This window comes from Zophobas morio, unplaced genomic scaffold (genome assembly GCF_036711695.1).
Source record: "Zophobas morio isolate AGI-343-1 ecotype UQ-CSIRO unplaced genomic scaffold, CSIRO_AGI_Zmor_V1 ptg000004l, whole genome shotgun sequence".
NCBI lineage: Eukaryota > Metazoa > Arthropoda > Insecta > Coleoptera > Tenebrionidae > Zophobas > Zophobas morio.
In genome coordinates this window covers 2,541,812-2,565,306 of record NW_026972109.1, presented here as the reverse complement: position 1 = coordinate 2,565,306, position 23,495 = coordinate 2,541,812, and the positions used below count along the sequence as shown (strand labels likewise).

The following is a 23,495-nucleotide window of genomic DNA, read 5'->3' as shown; positions in this document are numbered from 1 at the left end:
AATTGATAAATTGATGAATCGAGAAATTGAACAATCGAAACATCAAAACATCTGAATTCGAGATATCAAAAAATTTGAAAAAGAAAAATTGTAAAATCGAAAACTTAAAAATTCGGGAAATCGAAAAATCTAAAATTTAAAACATTCAACAATTAAAACATGGCAAAACTGAAAAATCGGGAAATCCAAACATCAAAAAATAAAAATTCGAAAATCTAAAATTTAAAAATCAAAGAATCAGAAAATCGAGAAATTGAACAATCGAAACATCGAAAAATCTGAATTCGGTAAATCGAAAAAAAAAATCGAAAAATTTGAAAAAAGTTGAAAAATTGTAATGTAGAAGAACTGAAACCTCAATAAATCGAAATACCTAGAATTTTGAAAATTGAAAAATTAAAACAGTCGAAAAATTGAAATGTTCTAAAGTTTGACGAAAAATTGAAAATCCAAAAAGTAAAAAATCCAGGAGTCCAAAAATCGAAAAATCCCAAAACTGAAAGAAATATCCAAAGAAATGAGAAATTACAAAACTGTAAAATTGTGAAATCGAAGAACTAAAAAAAATCGTAAGTTTAAAAAATCGAAAAATCAAAAACCTGAAACTTTGGGAAGTCGAGAAACGGGAAAATAAAAAAAGTTTACTTCAGAAATCGGAAAACTGAAAATTGAGAAACGTCAAAATTTGAAAAATCGAAATATTTAGAGATAGTAAAATTGAAGAGGACAGAAATTGAGAAATCGTATTATTGAAACAGCGAAAAATAAAAAATCCGGGGAATCGAAAATTTGAAGAATAAAAAAATTGAAAAAAAAAATTGGCAATAACATATCCTCCAAGAAAAGAGAGGGTGGGTGGGCGGGGCTCGTAGCTGCCAAGATAAAACTGATTTTGTCAAATAACATACCCTTTGAGAAAAGACAGGGTGGGTGGGCGTCTTAGTCAATTTTTCCAGACAGGAATACCTAGAACTTCACGATTGCTTTAAATTTTTCAAATTTTTTTTTACATTTTTGCGTACCTTAGGATACAAAATAGTAAGACACCGAGACAGAAAGAAAGAAGTTTAATAAACACAAAGGATGTTAAAAATTACAATATATATCTAAAAGCGTAAAAAAGTAAACAGTAACAATTTCCAATTCAACAAATGTCAACAATAATAGGAACAGTTCTATATTATCGAGTTAATCTTCAAACAGTTTCCAGGTGTGGATATGTACTTTGAATAGCTCCTTTTTAATAACTTGAAGTACTTAATAAACACAGTACCTGATAAAGTTTTCAGAAAAACGTTGCGTAACGACAGTTCTAGGAGTTAATTAGCGCTCGAAATTCTAACTGGAAGTCGTAAAAAATTAAAAGAATCCCAGGAATTTCAAAACAAAAAAAAATATTTTGGTTCATATAAATGGTAACACTAATTATGTGTTCGTTGCAGACCTAGTTTACAATACACATAATTCAGTGTAGAGGTTCTAAAAATAATTAGTTTTATTCCCATTTCTTGGAAATATCTTACATCTCCTCTTGATTTATTACAAATAAAATCGCTACACGTGTGTGGAATATATTACAAAATGATAAATGCATGTTGATATAATTATTTATAGCATGTGGTGTAAAATAAGTTCCACGTGGATAGTGAAAAATCACAGATCCTACGACGAATTTCATCAAACTTTCTGATAAATTGCACTTTCCTTGTGCTTTCTTTCCATATCCTGCTGTTTAACTCGAGCATATCCTGCGCTTCCTAGTAACACGATAACGTTTGAGCACCACCACAAAAGCGACTTGGTTTCTTGATACCAGTAAGTTGCCAACACTGTCTGGGCACAAGCCTTTGCCGTACCCGATATATTGTGAGTTAGGGCTGATGTGTACTGTACAAAACAAAAACAATTGTATAATAAACACGCATGCGCGAATCAGTGCGAGTTAAACCATGTCAATTAAAACGTCAAACGACTTAAGTACTTAATCTCACCTTGATTTGTAACGATGTAAAAAATCCAATTGCGAACCCACACACCCCTCCAACGGTCATTATAAACCAGAAATACGTGTGTAACAACTCCATATAGTTGAACAATTCCACAAACTCATTTCCATTGAACAACATCAACAATAGAAATAAAATCGTGGCATAAATGTTATTATAGTATGACAAAGCCCACACTTCATTATCAACTTTGGGTAAAACTTTTTTGGTAAAAATTGAATAAAGCGACAACGATAAGGACGCAAGGACGCCAAAAACGGTCCCACTGATTGATAGTGTCCCAGACAAACTTTCCTGGTCTACCCCTAGATAAAACCCGAATAGAATCACAGCGCAGAAAAATAAACATTGTTTTGACGTTTTTTCGCCCAAAATTAAATACGTGAAAGAGACGTTAAAAACCGTTGTGAGAGATCTCCCAATGTAATAAAATGCAACTGAAACATATTTGAGACACAGATTGTTCATGGCAATCATCATCGTGAACATTAACGAAACTGGGAGAATCTGGAAACAAAAACGAGTCATGAAACACGTTTGTAGATTATATTATACTCACGGTTTTTATAGTTTTCATACTCCAGACACTCGTTTCTGGAAAACTAAAGTAACGTGGAAACATTCTGGCTAAACTTTTCTGCATCAAACATATCAGGGTTGTTACAAGAGTTTGGTATAAAGCAATAAACATGGGTGCATTTAGCTCTAATTCGCTTAATAACGTTTTATTAATAAACACAGTCAGAATGGATACAACCCTGCAACAAAGTTTAAATTTGGCGCCACAACTTTTTGCATTAATTGCACTAACCAGTATCCAGAAACGACGAAAAATATCGTTAGATACTTCTGCGCCAAGCTGTCTTTGGTGTCTTTTTCAAAAGCCATTGTATCTACCAGTTTTGTAAATTTGTTATAACCTCACATTTTCATGATTTGTGTGAAAGTAAAAAAACAGTTGTCCCGAGTTCAACTAAACTAATACGGCTTTCGAGAATCGACTTGGATTAACTTACATGTTTACCAGATAACATTATTTGCAACGTAGGACTTGAAACTTATCTCGTTTGACAACTCCAAGGTAACCTAACTTTTCGTTGTACACACAAAAACCCTAAATTGATGCAAAATATACAAAACTTTAATTACACAACTTTATAAAAAATATACATTTAAACATCACAATAAGACACTTGTTTATGGTTTAGGCTTGTCGTAAACGGTTAGCGGACTACCTTGTTGTTGCCACAACTCGAGTGATTTGTTCACAATAACTTCTGCCAATTCTTCAGATATCTAAAAAATATTATCACCACGATTACAACGACTTTGGGTTTCTTACATTATTAACACTTTGTACAACATCATCTAAGCTGCTACATCTCATTAACTTGTGTTTCAAACTGGTTAAAATGACTACTGTAGTATAGACCAGAATTTTGTAGGAACCTCCAACAATTTTGTCCCATATCCTAGAAATAAGTCGTCACGGCTGTGTACACTTCGTTGCAATTATTACCTGCCCAACACCATATCATTCAAAATACCGGCAAAACAACAATCAAACCAACTCTCTAAAGGCAAACTATCTAATGCCTCGATTTTACACAAATGTTTATAAAGCTTACACTCCTCTTTTTCCAATAAAGCATGCGTGGCCTCTATAAGCTTAGGAAATTCACACTGAAATTTCTGCACCGTTTCATAAAACGCCTTCGCTAATAAATACACATCGACATCGTACTCAAAATGAAACATCATCGACTTAATTATGGCAAACAACCCCCTCTCATCTTCGTAGCTACTCTCAAACCTCAACTTCCCGTTCTGTAATAACCACATCGCTACGAACACTTTCGACTTCGGAAGATCTTTGGTTATCCTCAACACGTTTAAGGCATGAATTAAATTTGAATACTCTTCTTTTCGTTGTTCCGTCACGAATTCGTGACATTTTTCTTGGAGAGGTAAAATTCCTGAAATTTCAAATTTGACGCTTGGCAGGCGTACCACGACACAAACGCCACCTACCCAACAACAATTTCCATACCAAGTTTCTGTGGGCCGCCGGGACACCGAATCTTAGGCAAAATTGTTTCAACTTGGATAGGTCTAGAGGTTTCTCTTTTAATAAAATTTCCAGGGATCGTTTTTCTTCTACGCTTTTGAAGCCCACTTTTTCGTAGTAAGTGGAACGGAAATTTCGTTCGTCGATCGCCATTTTGAGTACTATGCGCAGGACATGATCCACAAACACGTTCATTTACAAAAAGCGTTTTTTGGGTCGCTGATTTTATTTAGTTGCGCAAAAAAGGGGGATTGTTAGTTGTGTTAGCGTGAATAAAATATTTCGTTGTAAAATCTGGATAACGCACGTTAATAATATAAACAATTTACATGATAAACACAGCATACGTTAATTTCCGCACCCGTGCCGACCAATCGCAACGAAGTACACCGGCGCTAAATTCAAACTGGCTCGGTCGAATATTATTATTTTTTCGTTATCCGATTTTTTACTTTCGCTATTTTTTCAACATTTCGGTATTTCAATTTTTGTTTTGTTGTGCAATATTTAATTTTTTTCAATTTTTCAGTTTTCGATGTTTATTTTGACATTTTTTAACTTTTGAATTTTACGATTTGTCGATTTTTTCTATTTCTAGAAAATTTTGTTTTTCGATTTTACAGTTTCTTGACTTTCAATTTTTCAAATTTTCAGTTGTTTTTTCAATTATCGAAGTTTTCAGTTTGTCAAGTTTTAAGATTACGATTTTTAAATTTCTCGGTGTTTCAATTTTGCAATTGTTCGATTTTTCTGTTTTTTAAATTTTCAGTTTTTTCATTTTTAAGGTTACAATTTTTCCTTTTCCAATTGTTGACCTCTTAATTATTCGATTTTGAGTTTCTTTATTTTTGCAGTTCTTCGATTTCCCAATTTTTAAATTGTTCGGTTTTTAAATTTTCCGACTTTGATTTTTTAGAATTTCACTTTTAATAAGTTGGTCCTTTTGTTGAAAAATTAAGGAACGAAAAATTGAGAAAATGAAAAATTAAAAATAAATTATTTCCAAGTATGTACTTCCAAATTGTTTCGTTTGTTCGATTTTTTGTTGTCTCAATTCGAGATTTTTAAATTTTTGTTTTTTTTAATTGTTAATTTTTCGATTTTTCCGTGTTTCGTTTTTAGATTTTTCGATTTCTCGATTTTTTAGTTTTTCGATTTTCATTATGATTTCTATTTTTCAGTAAAATTTTTGTATGTTTTCGATTTTTTAATTTGCAGATATTTTAATTTTGCGATTTTCCAAGTTGCTTTTTAATTTTTCGATTTTTCATCTTTTTAAATTGTTTGTTTTTTCGATTTTTCAATTTCTCAATTTTTAATTTTTCACTTTTTTCAAATAATTATTATTAGGATTTTTTTCAAGTGTACAATTCTTGGCTTTTCAATTACCCGATTTTTCAGTTTCTGTATTTTTTCAAATCTTCGATTTCTCGGTTTTTCAGTGATTCGTCTTTTGGATGTTACAATTTTTCAATTTTTCCATGTTTCTTTTTTACAATTTCTTAATTTTTTAATCTTTGCAGTTTTCATTTTAAAATTTTTGGATTTCGAAATTAAATTTTCTTTGTATTTTTGATTGTTTAACTTATAGAAGTATTTGTTTTTCGTTTTTTCAATTTTTCACTTTCTCGATTTTTAATTAATCGGGGTTTTCAGGTTTCAATATAACAATTTTTCGATTTTTCAATTATCTCATTGTTCAATTTCTTAATTTTTTCATTTTTCGATTTTTCAAGTTTCATTTTTCAGTTTTTTAAGTCTCATTTTTTCGGTTTTTTCAAATTTTCTTTATTTCTTCAATTCTTCGATTTTTCAATTCAATTCAAAATTTCGGTTTGAATAAATTTGTCCTTTTGTTGAACAATTAAAAAATGACAAATCGATAAAATGAAGAAATAAAAATAGAGAATTTGAATAATTTTATATCGAAAAATTGCCTCGTTTTGTAGATTTTTCAGTTTCGCGATTTTTAATTAATCAGGGGGAAATTAAAAAATTGGAAAATTGAGAAATCGAAAAGTCAAAAAACCAAAATCGAACAATTTAAAAATCAAAAATTGGAGAACTGAAAGATCGAAACTTCGGACAGGCCAAAAAAGGGAAAATCAAAACAGATTAATTGAGAAATCGGAAAAATCAAAATCTGAAAAAAAAAATTGAAGAACTGAAACTTTTTCAGTGTTTGGTCTTTTCGAAGCAACAATTTTTCAATTTTTCCATGTTTCTTTTTTACAATTTCTTAATTTTTTAGTTTTTCGGTTTTCATTTTAAAATTTTTGGATTTTGAAAATTTTTTTTTTTTGTATTTTTGATTGTTTAATTTATAGAAGTTTTTGTTTTCGTTTTTTCAATTTTGCACTTTCTCAATTTTTAATTAATCAGGATTTTCAATTTTTCAATTTTTACATTTTTCGATATTTCAAGTTTCATTTTAAATTCTTTGAAATTTTTGTTTTTCGTTTTTTCAATTTTTCAATCTCTCGATTTTTAATTAATCAGGGTTTTCAGACAATTTCTCGATTTTTCCATTGTTTTTTCAATTATCCACATATTTATTTTAAAATTTTTGTATTCTTCATTGTTTCAATGATACAATTTTCCGATTTTCTAATATTTTAGTTTAGATAAATTTGTTCTTTTAGTCACAATTTTGGTAGTTATTTTTTACTTTTATTTTTAGCAATAACACGACGAAAAGCTCTCAGTGATCGAAAAATCGAAAAAATGAATTATAGAAGAATAAAAAATTTTAAAAATCGAAAAATTAAAAAAAAACAAACTGAAAAGTTCCCTAAACTAATAATGTTGAAAAAATTGAGAAATCGAAAACTTGAAAAATCGGGTAATCGAAAAGTCGAAAAATTTTGAAATAGAAATATCGAAAAATTGTAAAATCGAGAAAAAAAAAACATGAAAAAATCAAAAAAATAAAAATTGGAAAATCTAAAATTAAAAATCGAGAAATTGAACAACCGGACAATTGAAAAATCGAAACTTCGAAAAATTGGAAAATAAAAAAAAATGGAAAATCGAAAATTGGAAAATCCCGAAAATTGAAAAACTGAAACAGAAGAACTGAAAACTGGAGAATACGAAAAACCTGAAATTTTAAAAACTAAAAAGCTAAAATATGGAAAAATTGAAAAATTAAGAAATCGAAGTACACAACAGTCGAACAATTGAAAAATGTAAAGTTTAAAAAATGGAAAACTGAAAATCCAAAAAGTAAAAAGTGGAGAAATCGAAAACTTCAGAACTCGAAAAATTGAAAAATACAAGAAAAATTGAAGAATAGAAAAATTGAGAAATCGAAGTCAAAAAACTAAAATCGAACAATTTAAAAATCAAAAACCTGAAAAATGGAAGAACTGAAAGATCGAAACTTCGGGAAGGCCAAAAAAGGAAAAATCAAAAAATAGATTAATTGAGAAATCGGAAAACTGGAAATTCAGAAACATCAAAATCTGAAAAATTAAAAAATATTGAAGAACTGAAAAATTAAAACATCGTAAAATTTTTCAGTTTCTGTATTTTTTCAAATCTTCGATTTCTCGGTTTTTAAATTTTTCGGTTTTTTCAGTATTTCGTCTTTTCGATGTTACAATTTTTCAATTTTTCCATGTTTCATTTTTACAGTTCCTTAATTTTTTAGTTTTTCGGTTTTCATTTTAAAATTTTTGGATTTTGATATTATTTTTTTTTTGTTTTTGATTGTTTAATTTATACAAGTTTTTGTTCTTCGTTTTTTCAATTTTTCACTTTCTCGAGTTTTAATTAATCAGGGTTTTCAAGTTTCAATATTACAATTTTTCGACTTTTCAATTGTTTTTTCAATTATCCCATTGTTAAATATCTCAATTTTTTCATTTTTCGATTTTTCAATTTTTAAATTTTTCGGTATTTCAAGTTTCATTTTTCAGCTTTTGATTCTCATTTTTTCGGTTTTTTCAATTTTTCTTTGTTTTTTCAATTCTTCGATTTCTCAATTTTTTTATTTTTCAATTCAATTCAAAATTTCGGTCTGAATAAGTTTGTCCTTTGTTGAACAATTAAAAAATGAAAAATCGAGAAAATGAAAATTAAAATCGAGAATTTGAAAAAGTTTATATCGAAAAATTGCAGAATTGCTTCATTTTATCGATTTTTCAGTTTCACGATTTTTAATTAATCCGGGTTATGAGGTTTCAATATTACAATTTTTCGATTATTCAATTTTTCGATTTTTCAAGTTTCATTTTAAAATCTTTGGATTTTAAAATTACAATTGTTTGTATTTTTGATTTTTTAATTTTTCGATTTTTAATTAATCAGGGTTTTCAGACAATTTCTCGATTTTCAATTGTTTTTTCAATTATCCACTTGTTTAATTTCTCATTTTTTCATTTTTAGATTTTTCAATTTAAAAATTTTCGATATTTCAAGTTTCATTTTTCAATTTTTGATTCTCGTTTTTTCGGTTTTTTCAATTTTCTTTATTTTTTCAATTCTTCGACTTCTCAATGTTTAAATTTTCTAATTTTTTAGTTTTTCAAAAGTTCAGTTTGAATAAATTTGTCCTTTTGTTGAACAATTAAAAAATGAAAAATCGAGAATTTGAAAAACTTTATATGAAAAATTGCAGAATTGTTTCACTTTTCATTTTTAATTAATCACGATTTTCAATTATCCCAATGCTCAATTTGTCAATTTTTTCATTTTTCGATTTTTCAATTTTTAAATTTTTCGATATTTCAAGTTTCATTTTTCAATTCTTCGATTTCCCAATTTTTCGATTTTTCAATTCAATTCAAAATTTCGGTTTGAATAAATTTGTCCTTTTGTTTAACAATTAAAAAATGACAAATCGAGAAAATGAAGAAATAAAAATCGAGAATTTGAAAAATTTTATATCGAAAAATTGTTTCTTTTTGTGGATTTTTCAATTACTGGATTTTTAATTGCTTTGTTTTTTATGTTTCAGTGTTACAATTTTCCAGTTTTTCAAAAGTTCAGTTTGAATAAATTTGTTCTTTGTTGAACAACTAAAAAGTGAAAAATCGAGAAAATGAAAATTAAAAATCGTGAATTTGAGAAATTTTATATCGAAAATTGCAGAATTGATTGGTTTTGTCGATTTTTAATTAATCACGATTCTCAATTTTTCAATTATCCCATGGCTCAACTTCTCAATTTTTTCATTTTTCGATTTTTCAATTTTTAAATTTTTCGATATTTCAAGTTTCATTAGTCAATTCTTCGATTTCTCAATTTTTTGATTTTTCAATTCAATTCAAAATTTCGGTTTGAATAAATTTGTCCTTTTGTCGAACAATTAAAAACTGACAAATCGAGAAAATGAAGAAATAAAAATCGAGAATTTGAAAAATTTTATATAGAAAAATTGGAGAATTGTTTCTTTTTGTGGATTTTTCAATTACTGGATTTTTAATTGTTTTGTTTTTTTATGTTTCAGTGTTACAATTTTCCAGTTTTTCAAAAGTTCAGTTTGAATAAATTTGCTCTTTGTTGAACAACTAAAAAATGAAAAATCGAGAAAATGAAAATTAAATTCGTGAATTTGAAAAATTTTATATCGAAAAATTGCAGAATGCTTCGTTTTGTCAATTTTTAATTAATCACAATTTTCAATTTTTCAATTATCCCATTGTTCAATTTCTCAATTTTTTCATTTTTCGATTTTTCAATTTTTAAATTTTTCGATATTTCAAGTTTCATTTTTCAATTCTTCGATTTCTCAATTTTTTGATTTTTCAATTCAATTCAAAATTTCGGTTTGAATAAATTTGTCCTTTTGTTGCACAATTAAAAAATGACAGATCGAGAAAATGAAGAAATAAAAATCGAGAATTTGAAAAATTTTATTTCGAAAAACTGGAGAATTGTTTCTTTTTGCGGATTTTTCAATTGCTGGATTTTTAATTGTTTTGTTTTTTTATGTTTCAGTGTTACAATTTTCCAGTTTTTCAAAAGTTCAGTTTGAATAAATTTGTTCTTTGTTGAACAACTAAAAAATGAAAAATCGAGAAAATGAAAATTAAAAGTCGTGAATTTAAAAAATTTTATATCGAAAAATTGCATTTGGTCGATTTTTCAATTTCTCGATTTTTAATTGTTGTATTTTTTAATGTTTCGGTGTTACAGTTACTGGATTTTGCAAAATTTCATTTTGATTAAAATTGGAAATCAGGAACTTGAAAACTTTAAAACAGAAAAATTGCAAAAATTGTTAGTTTTTCAATTTTTTGATGTTTCAATTTCGGGATTTTTTATTTTTTCGTTTTTCCAATTTTTCAATTATCCGATTTTGCAGTTTTATTTTAGATTTTTCCATGTTTTTACAATTTTTCGGTGTCGCGATTTTTTAGTTTTTCGATTTTCATTTTGAACTTTTTGGATTTTTCATTTCAAAATTTTTGTATTCTTTGTTTCAATGGTAAAATTTTCCGATTTTCCAATATTTTAGTTGAGATAAATTTATTCTTTTGCTGAAAAATAAAAAATCACGAAATTGAAAAATTAAAAAACTAAAAGTTTAAAATTCAAAAAATTGTAAAATCGGAGAACCAACAAAGCAAAAAATGGAATTAATGAAAAATCGTAACGCATAGACGGCAGTACGCGATGCATAGGGGAAGGTGGGGATGGTTCGAACACGGTAGTAATTTTGACAACCCTGTCAGTAGTCATTCAAAATTTTGTCATTTCGACGATTTTGATTCTATCTTCTAAATTTCGCGAAATTTGCAGTTAAAATGGGTACGACCAACAAGACTTGGTTGAATTCGTTTATAAACCCCTCTCGGGAAAGCCTTCTCCGTTTTAGAGACCCGCTGGAGCCCCGAATACTTCCGGCGAAAAAAAATGATGAAGACCCTACAAGTGCCGACAATTTCAGACACCAAAGACATGGCAGGTCTACCGCTGGCTTCGCTTCTTTTCGATCAATGTTACCCGGAGCTGAAGCCCGACTACGGGTTAGCACCATATCTGAACGGTCCTCAGGGCGACTTATGGGTAGCACCGAAAGACTCGCTCAACGGAAAAGTGGTTTTGACGCCATCACCGACTGAGAAGCATATGTACGCTTTAACACATCTAGCGATAATAGGTAAACTAAGACTAATGTGAAATTTCAAAAACTAATTCCTGCTGACAGAACTGGGACCCGCACTGGAGCAAAAGTTCCTCAACGAAGGGCGACTTTGGAAAGAATCAGCGCTAGAGCAACTCGAGAAGTTCTTAATGGGTGTTTACGAAACAGAAAAAGCGGCTTTGCTTGCCGCGTTACGTGAAGAAGAGAAACTTGAATATGGGTCACAGTTGAAGAAAATACAAGATTATTATGACGCTGAAATCTGCAAAATTGTGACGGAGTGTTACGAGCAAATTGAACGACTGAAAGAAGAAATGGCGGAAGAAGTCGATTCGATAAATATATTTTGGAAAGATCGAGCACAACAAGAAATTAATGAAACTGTGGCCAAAGTAACCGGGAAATTTTTGGACAAGATGAAACTGCAGGAGCAAATTTTAGTCAGGATATATATCAAACAAATCAGGTTAAATTGGGTTAAAGTTAATAAAATAAACGTAATAAACGTCATCAATGTAGGGCTATCCAAGACAAGAAAAAATGTGCTATTAATTTCGAGCGGAAAAAATACAACGAGAAGATAAAAGAAATGAAACACCAACTACATTGTCAAAATGTGGCCGATCTGATGTACCTTCTTTGCAAAGAAAGGAGAAGATGTAAAGTCGAAAGGAACGTAATTCGGAAGCATTATGTGAAGCGGGTGCGAAAAATGAAGTCAATTTCGAAGCAAAAGTCGAACGAAATTAAAGATTTGATGAAACTTAAAATCAAAAGAGAGCGCCAATTTATAGTGAGGGAACAATGTCTAGTCGAGATTTTGCGCCAGTACCAGAAGTTTATATACTTTGCTTTGAAAGCCGTCCCCACTCAAGCAGAGTTTCTATTGAACATCGACCAATTACTAAAGTTCGAACTGGACGATTATGGCTTATCTCAACAAGTTACACAAACTGAAGTGAAACCTCAGCCAGAACTACAAGTTCTTGCTGACCACGATCTCGATACTAACGAAGACATTGAAGATTATTTGCGATATTTGCAGTCACTATCAGTTGAAGAAGAATTTGAATGTAGTGACGTTTTGCCGGCGTTTTACTACAAAGATGGGATGTATGTGAGGGAAGACTTTCGGGATATGTTTTCTGCGGGACGCCAGATCGGCCGAAACCACCCACTATGGAATCCCGATGTCGAAGAACTCTTGAACATATTTAGAAAAGCTTGCGAAAAACCGTACTATTTTGATTAGTTTTCGTTTCTAAGTATCATTGTGTCGTTTTAGAAATTCCTGTCAAACTGACAGAGTCGACTCACATTTGGACAATCAAAGAAAATTAATATTAGGTAGTGAACGTAGTGAATCGACCCAAATACAAACTTTTTCGTCTGAATTATCCAAGTCTGCAGTCCGTGTTTCGACAATGAACGCCCAACATACAAAAACCAAAGCGTCAACTTCTGCAAACCACGCGCCAGAGTATGAAGAAGAAAGGGAAATTAGAAAATTGTCACTAGGAGAAGGTCCGAGTGGGCCACCTAGGCCCCACGTGCTGTCAAGAAATTACTCAGCAAATCCACTTCAACATCAAATGGCATCACATCCAGAAACTCAGTGGCGTGTCACGCACGCTCACTAGATACCCACTAATTCTAACATTTACCACAAAAGAAAGTTTCTGTATTTTTTCAAATCTTCGATTTCTCGTTTTTTAAATTTTTCGGTTTTTCAGTGTTTCGTCTTTTCGATGTAACAATTTTTCAATTTTTCCATGTTTCTTTTTTACAATTTCTTAATTTTTTAGTTTTTCGGTTTTCATTTTAAAATTTTTGTATTTTGAAATTAAATTTTTTTTTGTAATTTTGATTATTTAATTTATAGAAATTTTTGTTTTTCGTTTTGTCAATTTTTCAATTTCTCGATTTTTAATTAATCAGGGTTTTCAGGTTTCTATATTACAATTTCTCCATTGTTTTTTCAATTATTCACTTCTTTAATTTCTCATATTTTCAATTTTAGATTTTTCAATTTTAAAATTTTTCGATATTTCAAGTTTCATTTTTCAATTTTTGATTCTCATTTTTTCGGTTTTTTCAAATTTTCTTTATTTTTTCAATTCTTCGACCTCTCAATGTTAAAATTTTTAGATTTTTCGATTTTATCATTTTTAGACGTTTCAATGTTACAATTTTCTGATTTTTAAATTTTTCAAAATTTCGGTTTGAATAAATTTGTAGAATTAAAAAATGAAAAATCGAGAAAATTAAGAATTAAGAATTGAGAATTTTAAAAATTTTGCAGTTTTTCGATTTTTTGATGTTTCAATTTTGGGATTTTTTTCCGATTTTGCAGTTTTATTTTTAATTTTTCCATGTTAATAATTGAAGAGTAGAAAAAATGAAAAATCAGGAAAATTGAGAAATCGAAACGTCAAAAAACCGAAATCGAACAATTTAAAAATCAAAAACCTGAAAAATCGAAAAATTAAAGAACTGAAGAACTGAAAGATCGAAACTTCGGGAAGTCCAAAACTGGGAAAATCAAAAAATAGATTAAAATTAAATTCGGAAAATTGAAAAATTAAAATACATATAGAAGAACTGAAAACTCGAGAAATCGAAAAACCTAACATTTTAAAAACTGAATAGTCAAAATAACGAAAAGTTGAAAAATCTAAAGTTTAAAAAATAAAAAACGGAGAACCAAGAAAGCAAAAAATCGAAAAATCCGAAAGTCCAAAGATCCTAAAGTAGAAGAAACGAAATACTGAAAAATTCCAAAACTGAAAAAAATATCCAAAAATTGGGAAATCAAACAATTCTGAAAATGAGAAATCGAAAAGCCAAAAAAGTAGTCGAAAAATAGCAAACTTAAAAATCGAAAAATTGAAAAATCAAAAACCTGAAAACTTAAAAAATTGGAGAACTGAAAGATCGAAACTTTGGGAAGTCAAGAAATTGGAAAATCAAAAAATAGATTAATTGACAAATCTGGAAAATAAAAATTAAGAAACGTCAAAATTTGAAAAATTAAAAACTATTGAAAAACTGAAAAATCTAAAATTTGAAACATTGGAAAAATAAAATATCGTAAAATTGAAACATGGAGAAATCTAAACATCAAAAAATAAAAAAATCAAAATTCGAAATCTGAAATTTAAAAATCGAAAAAGTGAAAAATCAACATATCGAAAAATCGAAACTCAAAAATTAAAAAAATTGGAACACTGCAAAATCGGAGAATTCAAAAATCGAAAAGACGAAAAGTAAAAATTCGAAAAACCGACAAATCGAAACATCAGAAAAATTCAAAAACTGAGACATCGAGAAATCGAAAAATCAAAAGAACGAGAAATCGAGAAGTCGAGAAGTCGAAAAATTGAGAAATCGAAATAGGCCAAAATCGAAAAATCTAACAGTTAAAGATGAAAAAATTCATAAATCGAAAGATTGAACAATTAAAACATCGAAACATCCGATTCTCGATAAATCGAGATGTCAAAAAATTGAAAAATCAAAAATGCGGAAAATTGAAAAATTAAAATATAGAATTCAAAACTTTTGAGAAATCGAAAAATCTAGAATTTTAAAAATTATTAACTTTTTAGTTTTTAAAATTCTAGATTTTTCGAAAAGTTGAAAAATTGAGAAATCAAATTATAAAGAATTGCAGAATTGCTTCGTTTTGTTGATTTTTCAGTTTCTCGATTTTTAATTAATGAGGGTTTTGAGGTTTCAATACTACAATTTCTCCATTGTTTTTTCAATTATCCATTTGTTTAATTTCTCATTTTTTTCATTTTTAGATTTTTCAATTTTAAAATTTTTCGATATTTCAAGTTTCATTTTTCATCTTTGTCCTTGTTGAATAAATAAAAAATGACAAATCGAGAAAATGAAGAAATGAAAATCGAGAAATATTGTAGTTTAGATAAATTTGTTCTTTTTAGTCACAATTTTGGTAGTTATTTTTTACTTTTATTTTTAGTTAATAACGCGACGAAAAGCTTTCAGTGATCGAAAAATCGAAAAATGGAATTATCGAAGAATAAAAAAATTTTAAAAATAAAAATTGCAAAATCTAAAATTTACAAATCGAGGAATTGAACAACTGGACAATTGAAAAATCGAAACATCGAAAAAATGGAAAATCTAAAATTACAAAATTCCGAAAATTAAAAAACTGAAACATACCAAGAAGAAATGAAAACTGGAAAAATCGAAAAACCTAAAATTTTAAAAACTAAAAAGTTAAAATAAGTTGAAAAAACTCGAAAAATTAAAAAATACAAGAAAAAATGAAGAATAGAAAAACTGAAAAATCAGGAAATCCAAAAATTGGGAAATTAAAAAATTGGAAAATTGAGAAATCGAAAAGTCAAAAAACCAAAATCGAACAATTTAAAAACCAAAAATCTGAAAAATCGAAAAATTGAAAGAACTGAAAGATCCAAACTTCGGGAAGGCCAAAAAAGGGACAATCAAAAAATAGATTAATTGAGAAATTGGAAAACTGGATTCAGAAACATCAAAATTTGGAAAATTAAAATATCGTAAAATTTTTCAGTTTCTGTATTTTTTCAAATCTTCGATTTCTCGGTTTTTAAATATTTCGGTTTTTCAGTGTTTCGTCTTTTCGATGGAACAATTTTTCAATTTTTCCATGTTTCTTTTTTACAGTTTCTTAAATTTTTAGTTTTTCGGTTTTCATTTTAAAATTTTTGGATTTTGAAATTAAATTTTTCTTTGTGTTTTTATTAATTGTTTAATTTATAGAAGTTTTTGTTTTTCGTTTTTTCAATTTTTCACTTTCTCGATTTTTAATTAATCAGGGTTTTCAATTTTTCAATTATCCCATTGTTCAATTTCTCAATTTTTTCACTTTTCGATATTTCAATTTTTAAATTTTAAATTTTTCGATATTTCAAGTTTCACTTTTCAATTCTTCGATTTCTCAATTTTTTGATTTTTCAATTCAATTCAAAATTTCGGTTTGAATAAATTTGTCCTTGTTGAACAATTAAAAAATGAAAAATCGAGAAAATGAAGAAATAAAAATCGAGAATTTGAAAAATTTTATATCAAAAAATTGGAGAATTGTTTCTTTTTGTGGATTTTTCAATTACTGGATTTTTAATTGTTTTGTTTTTTTATGTTTCAATGTTACAATTTTCCAGTTTTTCAAAAGCTCAGTTTGAATAAATTTGTTCTTTGTTGAACAACTAAAAAATGAAAAATCGAGAAAATGAAAATTAAATTCGTGAATTTAAAAAATTTTATGTAGAAAAATTGCAGAATTGCTTCGTTTTGTCGATTTCTAATTAATCACAATTTTCAATTTTTCAATTATCCCATTGTTCAATTTCTCAATTTTTTCATTTTTCGGTTTTTCAATTTTTCAATTTTTCGATATTTCAAGTTTCAATTTTCAATTCTTCGATTTCCCAATTTTTTGATTTTTCAATTCAATTCAAAATTTCGGTATTGAATAAATTTGTCCTTGTTGAACAATTAAAAAATGAAAAATCGAGAAAATGAAGAAATAAAAATCGAGAATTTGAAAAATTTTATATCGAAAAATTTGAGAATTGTTTCTTTTTGTGGATTTTTCAATTACTGGATTTTTAATTGTTTTGTTTTTTTATGTTTCAGTGTTACCATTTTCCAGTTTTTCAAAAGTTCAGTTTGAATAAATTTGTTCTTTGTTGAACAACTAAAAAATGAAAAATCGAGAATTTGAAAAATTTTATATTGAAAAATTGCAGAATTGTTTCATTTTTCATTAATCACGATTTTCAATTATCCCAATGCTCAATTTCTCAATTTTTTCATTTTTCGATTTTAATAAATTTGTCCTTTTGTTGAACAATTAAAAAATGACAAATCGAGAAAATGAAGAAATAAAAATCGAGAATTTGAAAAATTTTATATCGAAAAATTAGAGAATTGTTTCTTTTTGTGGATTTTTCAATTACTGGATTTTTAATTGTTTTGTTTTTTTATGTTTCAGTGTTACAATTTTCCAGTTTTTCAAAAGTTCAGTTTCAATAAATTTGCTCTTTGTTGAACAACTAAAAAATGAAAAATCGAGAAAATGAAAATTAAAAATCGTGAATTTGAAAAATTTTTTATCGAAAAATTGCAGAATGCTTCGTTTTGTCAATTTTTAATTAATCACAATTTTCAATTTTTCAATTATCCCATTGTTCAATTTCTCAATTTTTTCGTTTTTAGATTTTTCAATTTTTAAATTTTTCGATATTTCAAGCTTCAGTTTTCAATTTTTCGATCTTTCAATTCAATTCAAAATTTCGGTTTGAATAAATTTGTCCTTTTGTTGAACAATTAAAAAATGACAAATCGAGAAAATGAAGAAATAAAAATCGAGAATTTGAAAAATTTTATATCGAAAAATTGTTTCTTTTTGTGGATTTTTCAATTACTGGATTTTTAATTGCTTTGTTTTTTGTTTCAGTGTTACAATTTTCCAGTTTTTCAAAAGTTCAGTTTGAATAAATTTGTTCTTTGTTGAACAACTAAAAAGTGAAAAATCGAGAAAATGAAAATTAAAAATCGTGAATTTGAGAAATTTTATATCGAAAATTGCAGAATTGCTTGGTTTTGTCGATTTTTAATTAATCACGATTCTCAATTTTTCAATTATCCCATGGCTCAACTTCTCAATTTTTTCATTTTTCAATTTTTCAATTTTTAAATTTTTCGATATTTCAAGTTTCGTTTTTCAATTCTTCGATTTCCCAATTTTTTGATTTTTCAATTCAATTCAAAATTTCGGTTTGAATAAATTTGTCCTTTTGTTGAACAATTTAAAAATGGCAAATCGAGAAAATGAAGAAATAAAAATCGAGAATTTGAAAAATTTTATATCGAAAAATTGCAGAATTGTTTCTTTTTGTGGATATTTCAATTACTGGGTTTTTAATTGTTTTACTTTTTTATGTTTCAGTGTTACAATTTTCCAGTTTTTTAAAAGCTCAGTTTGAATAAATTTGTTCTTTGTTGAACAACTAAAAAATGAAAAATCGAGAAAATGAAAATTAAATTCGTGAATTTAAAAAATTTTATATAGAAAAATTGCAGAATTGCTTCGTTTTGTCGATTTCTAATTAATCACAATTTTCAATTTTTCAATTATCCCATTGTTCAATTTCTCAATTTTTTCATTTTTCGGTTTTTCAATTTTTCAATTTTTCGATATTTCAAGTTTCAATTTTCAATTCGTCGATTTTCCAATTTTTTGATTTTTCAATTCAATTCAAAATTTCGGTATTGAATAAATTTGTCCTTGTTGAACAATTAAAAAATGAAAAATCGAGAAAATGAAGAAATAAAAATCGAGAATTTGAAAAATTTTATATCGAAAAATTTGAGAATTATTTCTTTTTGTGGATTTTTCAATTACTGGATTTTTAATTGTTTTGTTTTTTTATGTTTCAGTGTTACCATTTTCCAGTTTTTCAAAAGTTCAGTTTGAATAAATGTGTTCTTTGTTGAACAACTAAAAAATGAAAAATCGATAAAATGAAAATTAAAAATCGTGAATTTGAAAAATTTTATATCGAAAAATTGCATTTGGTCGATTTTTCAATTTCTCGACTTTTAATTGTTGTATTTTTTAATGTTTCGGTGTTACAGTGACTGGATTTTGCAAAATTTCATTTTGATTAAAATTGGAAATCAGGAACTTGAAAACTTTAAAATAGAAAAATTGCAAAAATTGTTCGTTTTTCAATTTTTTGATGTTTCAATTTCGGGATTTTTTATTTTTTCGTTTTTCCAATTTTTCAATTATCCGATTTTGCAGTTTTATTTTAGATTTTTCCATGTTTTTACAATTTTTCGGTGTCTCGATTTTTTAGTTTTTCGATTTTCATTTTAAACTTTTTGCATTTTTCATTTCAAAATTTTTGTGTTCTTTGTTTCAATGGTACAATTTTCCGATTTTCCAATATTTTAGTTTAGATAAATTTGTTCTTTTGCTGAAAAATAAAAAAAAAAAACGAAATTGAAAAATTAAAAAACTAAAAGTTTAAAACTCAAAAAATTGTAAAATCGGAGAACCAACAAAGCAAAAAATGGAATGCATAGGGGAAGGTGGGAATTGTTCGAACACGGTAGTAATTGTGACAACCCTGTCAGTAGTCATTCAAAATTTTGTCATTTGGACGATTTTGATTCTATCTTCGAAATTTCGCGAAATTAGTAGTTAAAATGGGTACGACCTAACAACACTTGCTTGACTTCACTTATAAACCCCTCTCGGGAAAGCCTTCTCCGTTTTAGAGACCCGCTGGAGCCCCGAATACTTCCGGCGAAAAGAAATGATGAAAACCCTCCAAGTGCCGACAATTTCAGACACCAAAGACATGGCAGGCCTACCGCTGGCTTCGCTTCTCTTTGATCAATGTTACCCGGAGCTGAGGACCGACTATGGGTTAGCACCATATCTGAATGGTCCTCAGGGCGACTTGTGGGTAGCACCGAACGACTCGCTTAACGGAAAAGTGGTTTTGACGCCATCACCGACTGAGAAGCACATGTACGCTTTAACACATCCAGCGATTATAGGTAAAACAAAACTAGTAGTGTGAAATTTCAAAAACTAATTCCTGGTGACAGAACTGGGACCCGCACTGGAGCAAAAGTTCCTCAACGAAGGGCGACTTTCGAAAGAATCAGCGCTAGAGCAACTCGAGAAGTTCTTAATGGGTGTTTACGAAACAGAAAAAGCGGCTTTGCTTGCCGCGTTACGTGAAGAAGAGAAACTAGAATATGGGTCACAGTTGAAGAAAATTCAAGATTATTATGACGCCGAAATCTGCAAAATTGTGACGGAGTGTTACGAGCAAATTGAACGACTGAAAGAAGAAATGGCGGAAGAAGTCGATTCGATAAATATATTTTGGAAGGATCAAGCACAACAAGAAATTAATGAAACTGTGGCCAAAGTAACCGGGAAATTTTTGGACAAGATGAAACTGCAGGAGCAAATTTTAGTCAGGATATATATCAAACAAATCAGGTTAAATTGGGTTAAAGTTAACAAAATAAACGTAATAAACGTCATCAATGTAGGGCTATCCAAGACAAGAAAAAATGCGCTATTAATTTCGAGCGGAAAAAATACAACGAAAAGATAAAAGAAATGAAACACCAACTACACTGTCAAAATGTGGCCGATCTGATGTACCTTCTTTGCAAAGAAAGGAGAAGATGTAAAGTCGAAAGGAGCGCAATTCGGAAGCATTATGTGAATCGGGTGCGAAAAATGAAGTCAATTTCGAAGCAAAAGTCGAACGAAATTAAAGATTTGATGAAACTTAAAATCAAAAGAGAGCGCCAATTTATAGTGAGGGAACAATGTCTAGTCGAGATTTTGCGCCAGTACCAGAAGTTTATATACTTTGCTTTGAAAGCCGTCCCCACTCAAGCAGAGTTTCTATTGAACATCGACCAATTACTAAAGTTCGAACTGGACGATTATGGCTTAACTCAACAAGTTACACAAACTGAAGTGAAACCTCAGTCAGAACTACAAGTTCTTGCTGACCACGATCTCGATACTAACGAAGACATTGAAGATTATTTGCGACATTTGCAGTCACTAGCAGTTGAAGAAGAATTTGAATGTAGTGACGTTTTGCCGGCGTTTTACTACAAAGATGGGATGTATGTGAGAGAAGACTTTCGGGATATGTTTTCTACGGGACGCCAGATCGGCCGAAACCACCCACTATGGAATCCCGATGTCGAAGAACTCTTGAACATATTTAGAAAAGCTTGCGAAAAACCGTACTATTTTGATTAGTTTTCGTTTCTAAGTATCATTGTGTCGTTTTAGAAATTCCTGTCAAACTGACAGAGTCGACTCACATTTGGACAATCAAAGAAAATTAATATTAGGTAGTGACCGTAGTGAATCGACCCAAATACAAACTTTTTCGCCTGAATTATCCAAGTCTGCAGTCCGTGTTTCGACAATGAACGCCCAACATACAAAAACCAAAGCGTCAACTTCTGCAAACCACGCGCCAGAGTATGAAGAAGAAAGGGAAATTAGAAAATTGTCACTAGGAGAAGGTTCGAGTAGCCCGCCTAGGTCCCACGTGCTGTCAAAAGATAACTCAGCAAATCCACTTCAACATCAAATGGCATCAAATCCAAACACTCAGTCGCGTCTCACGATCGCTAGGGACTCACTAATTCTAACATTTACCACAAAAGAAAGAAAATCGTTGCTAGGATTTTCGAAAACTTTAGACGAGATATCCAAAACGGACGAAGACAAACTGTCAAAACAAGAAGATAGGTCGACTTTGACCGGGAGTGTAGATCAGCCTGACGAGGCTAGCGGTACTGTGGACTTAAACCAAGCTAAACATACATCCAAACTCCTACTCGCGTGCGATTCTGTCGAACTAATCAGATCTAAAATGGATTTATGCGAAAAACCATCTGAAAGAGATGCTAAAAGGAAGTCGCAGTTAACTTTTAGTCCGCGAGTTTCGACGACAGAGGCTGAGGAACCTCTTCACGCTCAGAAGGACGAAAAACCTTTGGAAAAGTCGGTCAAACGTTCACCTCCTGGTGGCAAAAAAGCTGCTCCGAGTCCTAGAAAAGCTACGAAAGTGGTGCCGAAAGCTACGCCACGGTCAGCGAAAGCCAAAGTCGCTGGTGCTAAGAAGCAAAAAGAACAAGTTGTTGAGGAATTTACCGAGGAACGGATCAACGATTTGGTTCACATGATGAAAGAAAACCCAAGTTTACTGCGCTTGTTTACGTCATGTCATAAATAAATATATTTGGTCACGATTTCGAATTTTTTATCAAAACACCAACTTGAATTTAAAATTGGCGCCAATTTTCGTGATAAAGTATAAGTACACTTTACAACTCGTCTCTTGAGAACTTGTTTGATTCACAGACCGGAACGCGCTCAGGCCAATGTCGACTCTAAGCGTTCAGAATTTTTTAGTCACCAGTTATTTTTTACTTTTATTTTTAGCAATAACGATGATCTCAATGATCGAATAATCGAAAAATTGAATTACCGAAGAATAAAAAATTTTAAAAATCGAAAAATTAAAAAAAAAAAATGAAAAGTTTCCTAATTGAGAGATCGAAAGCTTGAAAAATCGGGAAATTAAAAATCGAAAAAGCTAAAATTTAAAAATCGAAACATCGAAAAATTGGAAAATTGAAAAAAAAAAATTGGAAAATCGAAAATTTTAAAATTCCGAAAATTGAAAAGCTGAAATAAGTACAGAAGAACTGAAAACTCGAGAAATCGAAAAACCTAAAATTTTAAAAACTAAAAAGTTAAAATTTAATCTCGAAAAAATGAGAAATCGAAGTATAAAACGGTCGAAAAATTGAAAAATGTAAAGTTTAAGAATGAAAAATTGAAAATCCAAAAAGTAAAAAGTGGAGAAATCGAAAAATCCAGAACTCGAAAAATTGAAAAATACAAGAATAACTGAAGAACAGAAAAACTGAAAAATCAGGACATTGAACGAAACATCCAAAAATTGGGAAATTGAGAAATCGAAAAGTCAAAAAACCGAAATCGAACAATTTAAAAATCAAAAACCTGAAAAATCGAAAAATTGATTAATTGAGAAATCGGAAAACTGGAAATTCAGACACATTAAAATTTGAAAAATTAAAAAATATTGAAGAACTGAAAAATTAAAATATCGTAAAATTGGAAAATCTAAAATTTAAAAATCGAGAAATTGAACAATCGGACAATTGAAAAATCGAAAATTTAAAAATTCCGAAAATTGAAAAACTGAAATAAGTACAGAAGAACTGAAAACTCAAGAAATCGAAAAACCTAAAATTTTAAAAACTAAAAAGTTAAAATTTAATCTCGAAAAATTGAGAAACCGAAGTATATATAAAACAGTCGAAAAATTGAAAAATGTAAAGTTTAAAAAATGAAAAATTGAAAATCCAAAAAGTAAAAAGTGGAGAAATCGAAAAATCCAGAACTCGAAAAATTGAAAAATACAAGAATAACTGAAGAATAGAGAAACTGAAAAATCAGGAAATTGCACTGAACATCCAAAAATTGGAAAATTGAGAAATCGAAAAGTCAAAAAACCGAAATCCAACAATTTAAAAATCAAAAACCTGAAAAATCGAAAAATTAAAGAACTGAAGAACTGAAAGATCGAAACATCGGGAAGTCCAAAAATGTCAAAAAATAGATTAAAATTAAATTCGGAAAATTGAAAAATTAAAATATAGAAGAACAGAAAACTCGAGAAATCGAAAAACCTAACATTTTAAAAACTGAAAAGTC

General features: G+C 29.0%; 4 protein-coding genes across 5 annotated transcripts; 2 read left to right on the top strand and 2 right to left on the bottom strand.

Annotated features, from left to right (window-relative positions):
• Window positions 1-1,493: 1,493 nt before the first annotated feature.
• Window positions 1,494-3,087, bottom strand: Nac (neuronally altered carbohydrate). The gene is made up of 4 exons (XM_064066796.1): window positions 2,818-3,087; window positions 2,566-2,764; window positions 1,992-2,513; window positions 1,494-1,887 (listed from the first exon to the last, which is right to left on the bottom strand). The coding sequence occupies exons 1-4, from the start codon at window positions 2,892-2,894 to the stop codon at window positions 1,678-1,680; spliced, it is 1,008 nt and encodes a 335-aa protein (XP_063922866.1). The 5' UTR covers window positions 2,895-3,087; the 3' UTR covers window positions 1,494-1,677.
• LOC135137211 (TBC1 domain family member 7) lies at window positions 2,914-4,433 on the bottom strand. Its single transcript, XM_064066808.1, has 4 exons — window positions 4,038-4,433; window positions 3,526-3,982; window positions 3,349-3,478; window positions 2,914-3,302 (listed from the first exon to the last, which is right to left on the bottom strand). Exons 1-4 carry the CDS (start codon window positions 4,267-4,269, stop codon window positions 3,204-3,206), a joined length of 918 nt encoding a protein of 305 aa, XP_063922878.1. The 5' UTR covers window positions 4,270-4,433; the 3' UTR covers window positions 2,914-3,203.
• LOC135137188 (uncharacterized) lies at window positions 3,003-12,896 on the top strand. Of its 2 annotated transcripts, none has more exons than XM_064066784.1 (5): window positions 3,003-3,087; window positions 10,822-11,182; window positions 11,231-11,633; window positions 11,687-12,403; window positions 12,453-12,896. In XM_064066784.1, exons 2-5 carry the CDS (start codon window positions 10,936-10,938, stop codon window positions 12,805-12,807), a joined length of 1,722 nt encoding a protein of 573 aa, XP_063922854.1. In that variant the 5' UTR covers window positions 3,003-3,087; window positions 10,822-10,935; the 3' UTR covers window positions 12,808-12,896. The 2 variants fall into 2 exon arrangements, with proteins under 2 accessions (XP_063922854.1, XP_063922847.1); XM_064066777.1 differs by lacking the exon at window positions 3,003-3,087 and having other exon boundaries at window positions 10,822-10,830; window positions 10,883-11,182.
• Window positions 12,897-19,181: 6,285 nt separating this feature from the next.
• On the top strand, window positions 19,182-21,992 carry LOC135134073 (uncharacterized). The gene is made up of 5 exons (XM_064062671.1): window positions 19,182-19,403; window positions 19,457-19,756; window positions 19,808-20,210; window positions 20,264-20,980; window positions 21,030-21,992. The coding sequence occupies exons 1-5, from the start codon at window positions 19,400-19,402 to the stop codon at window positions 21,982-21,984; spliced, it is 2,379 nt and encodes a 792-aa protein (XP_063918741.1). The 5' UTR covers window positions 19,182-19,399; the 3' UTR covers window positions 21,985-21,992.
• Window positions 21,993-23,495: the final 1,503 nt, after the last annotated feature.

What these genes read in the sequence shown, in the direction of transcription:
- LOC135134073 (XM_064062671.1), top strand. An exon ending in AACACATCCAGCGATTATAG is followed by an intron (nt 19,757 to 19,807) that starts GTAAAACAAAAC and finishes TCCTGGTGACAG; the next exon opens with AACTGGGACCCGCACTGGAG. An exon ending in ATATATATCAAACAAATCAG is followed by an intron (nt 20,211 to 20,263) that starts GTTAAATTGGGT and finishes TCATCAATGTAG; the next exon opens with GGCTATCCAAGACAAGAAAA.
- LOC135137211 (XM_064066808.1), bottom strand. Translation starts at nt 4,269, where the DNA reads ATGAACGTGTTTGTGGATCATGTCCTGCGCATAGTACTCAAAATGGCG. An exon ending in GGTATGGAAATTGTTGTTGG is followed by an intron (nt 3,983 to 4,037) that starts GTAGGTGGCGTT and finishes TTGAAATTTCAG; the next exon opens with GAATTTTACCTCTCCAAGAA. An exon ending in AATGATATGGTGTTGGGCAG is followed by an intron (nt 3,479 to 3,525) that starts GTAATAATTGCA and finishes ACTTATTTCTAG; the next exon opens with GATATGGGACAAAATTGTTG.
- LOC135137188 (XM_064066777.1), top strand. An exon ending in ATATATATCAAACAAATCAG is followed by an intron (nt 11,634 to 11,686) that starts GTTAAATTGGGT and finishes TCATCAATGTAG; the next exon opens with GGCTATCCAAGACAAGAAAA. An exon ending in AGAAAAGCTTGCGAAAAACC is followed by an intron (nt 12,404 to 12,452) that starts GTACTATTTTGA and finishes GTGTCGTTTTAG; the next exon opens with AAATTCCTGTCAAACTGACA.
- Nac (XM_064066796.1), bottom strand. Translation starts at nt 2,894, where the DNA reads ATGGCTTTTGAAAAAGACACCAAAGACAGCTTGGCGCAGAAGTATCTA. An exon ending in TTCGTCGTTTCTGGATACTG is followed by an intron (nt 2,765 to 2,817) that starts GTTAGTGCAATT and finishes ACTTTGTTGCAG; the next exon opens with GGTTGTATCCATTCTGACTG. An exon ending in TTACATCGTTACAAATCAAG is followed by an intron (nt 1,888 to 1,991) that starts GTGAGATTAAGT and finishes TGTTTTGTACAG; the next exon opens with TACACATCAGCCCTAACTCA.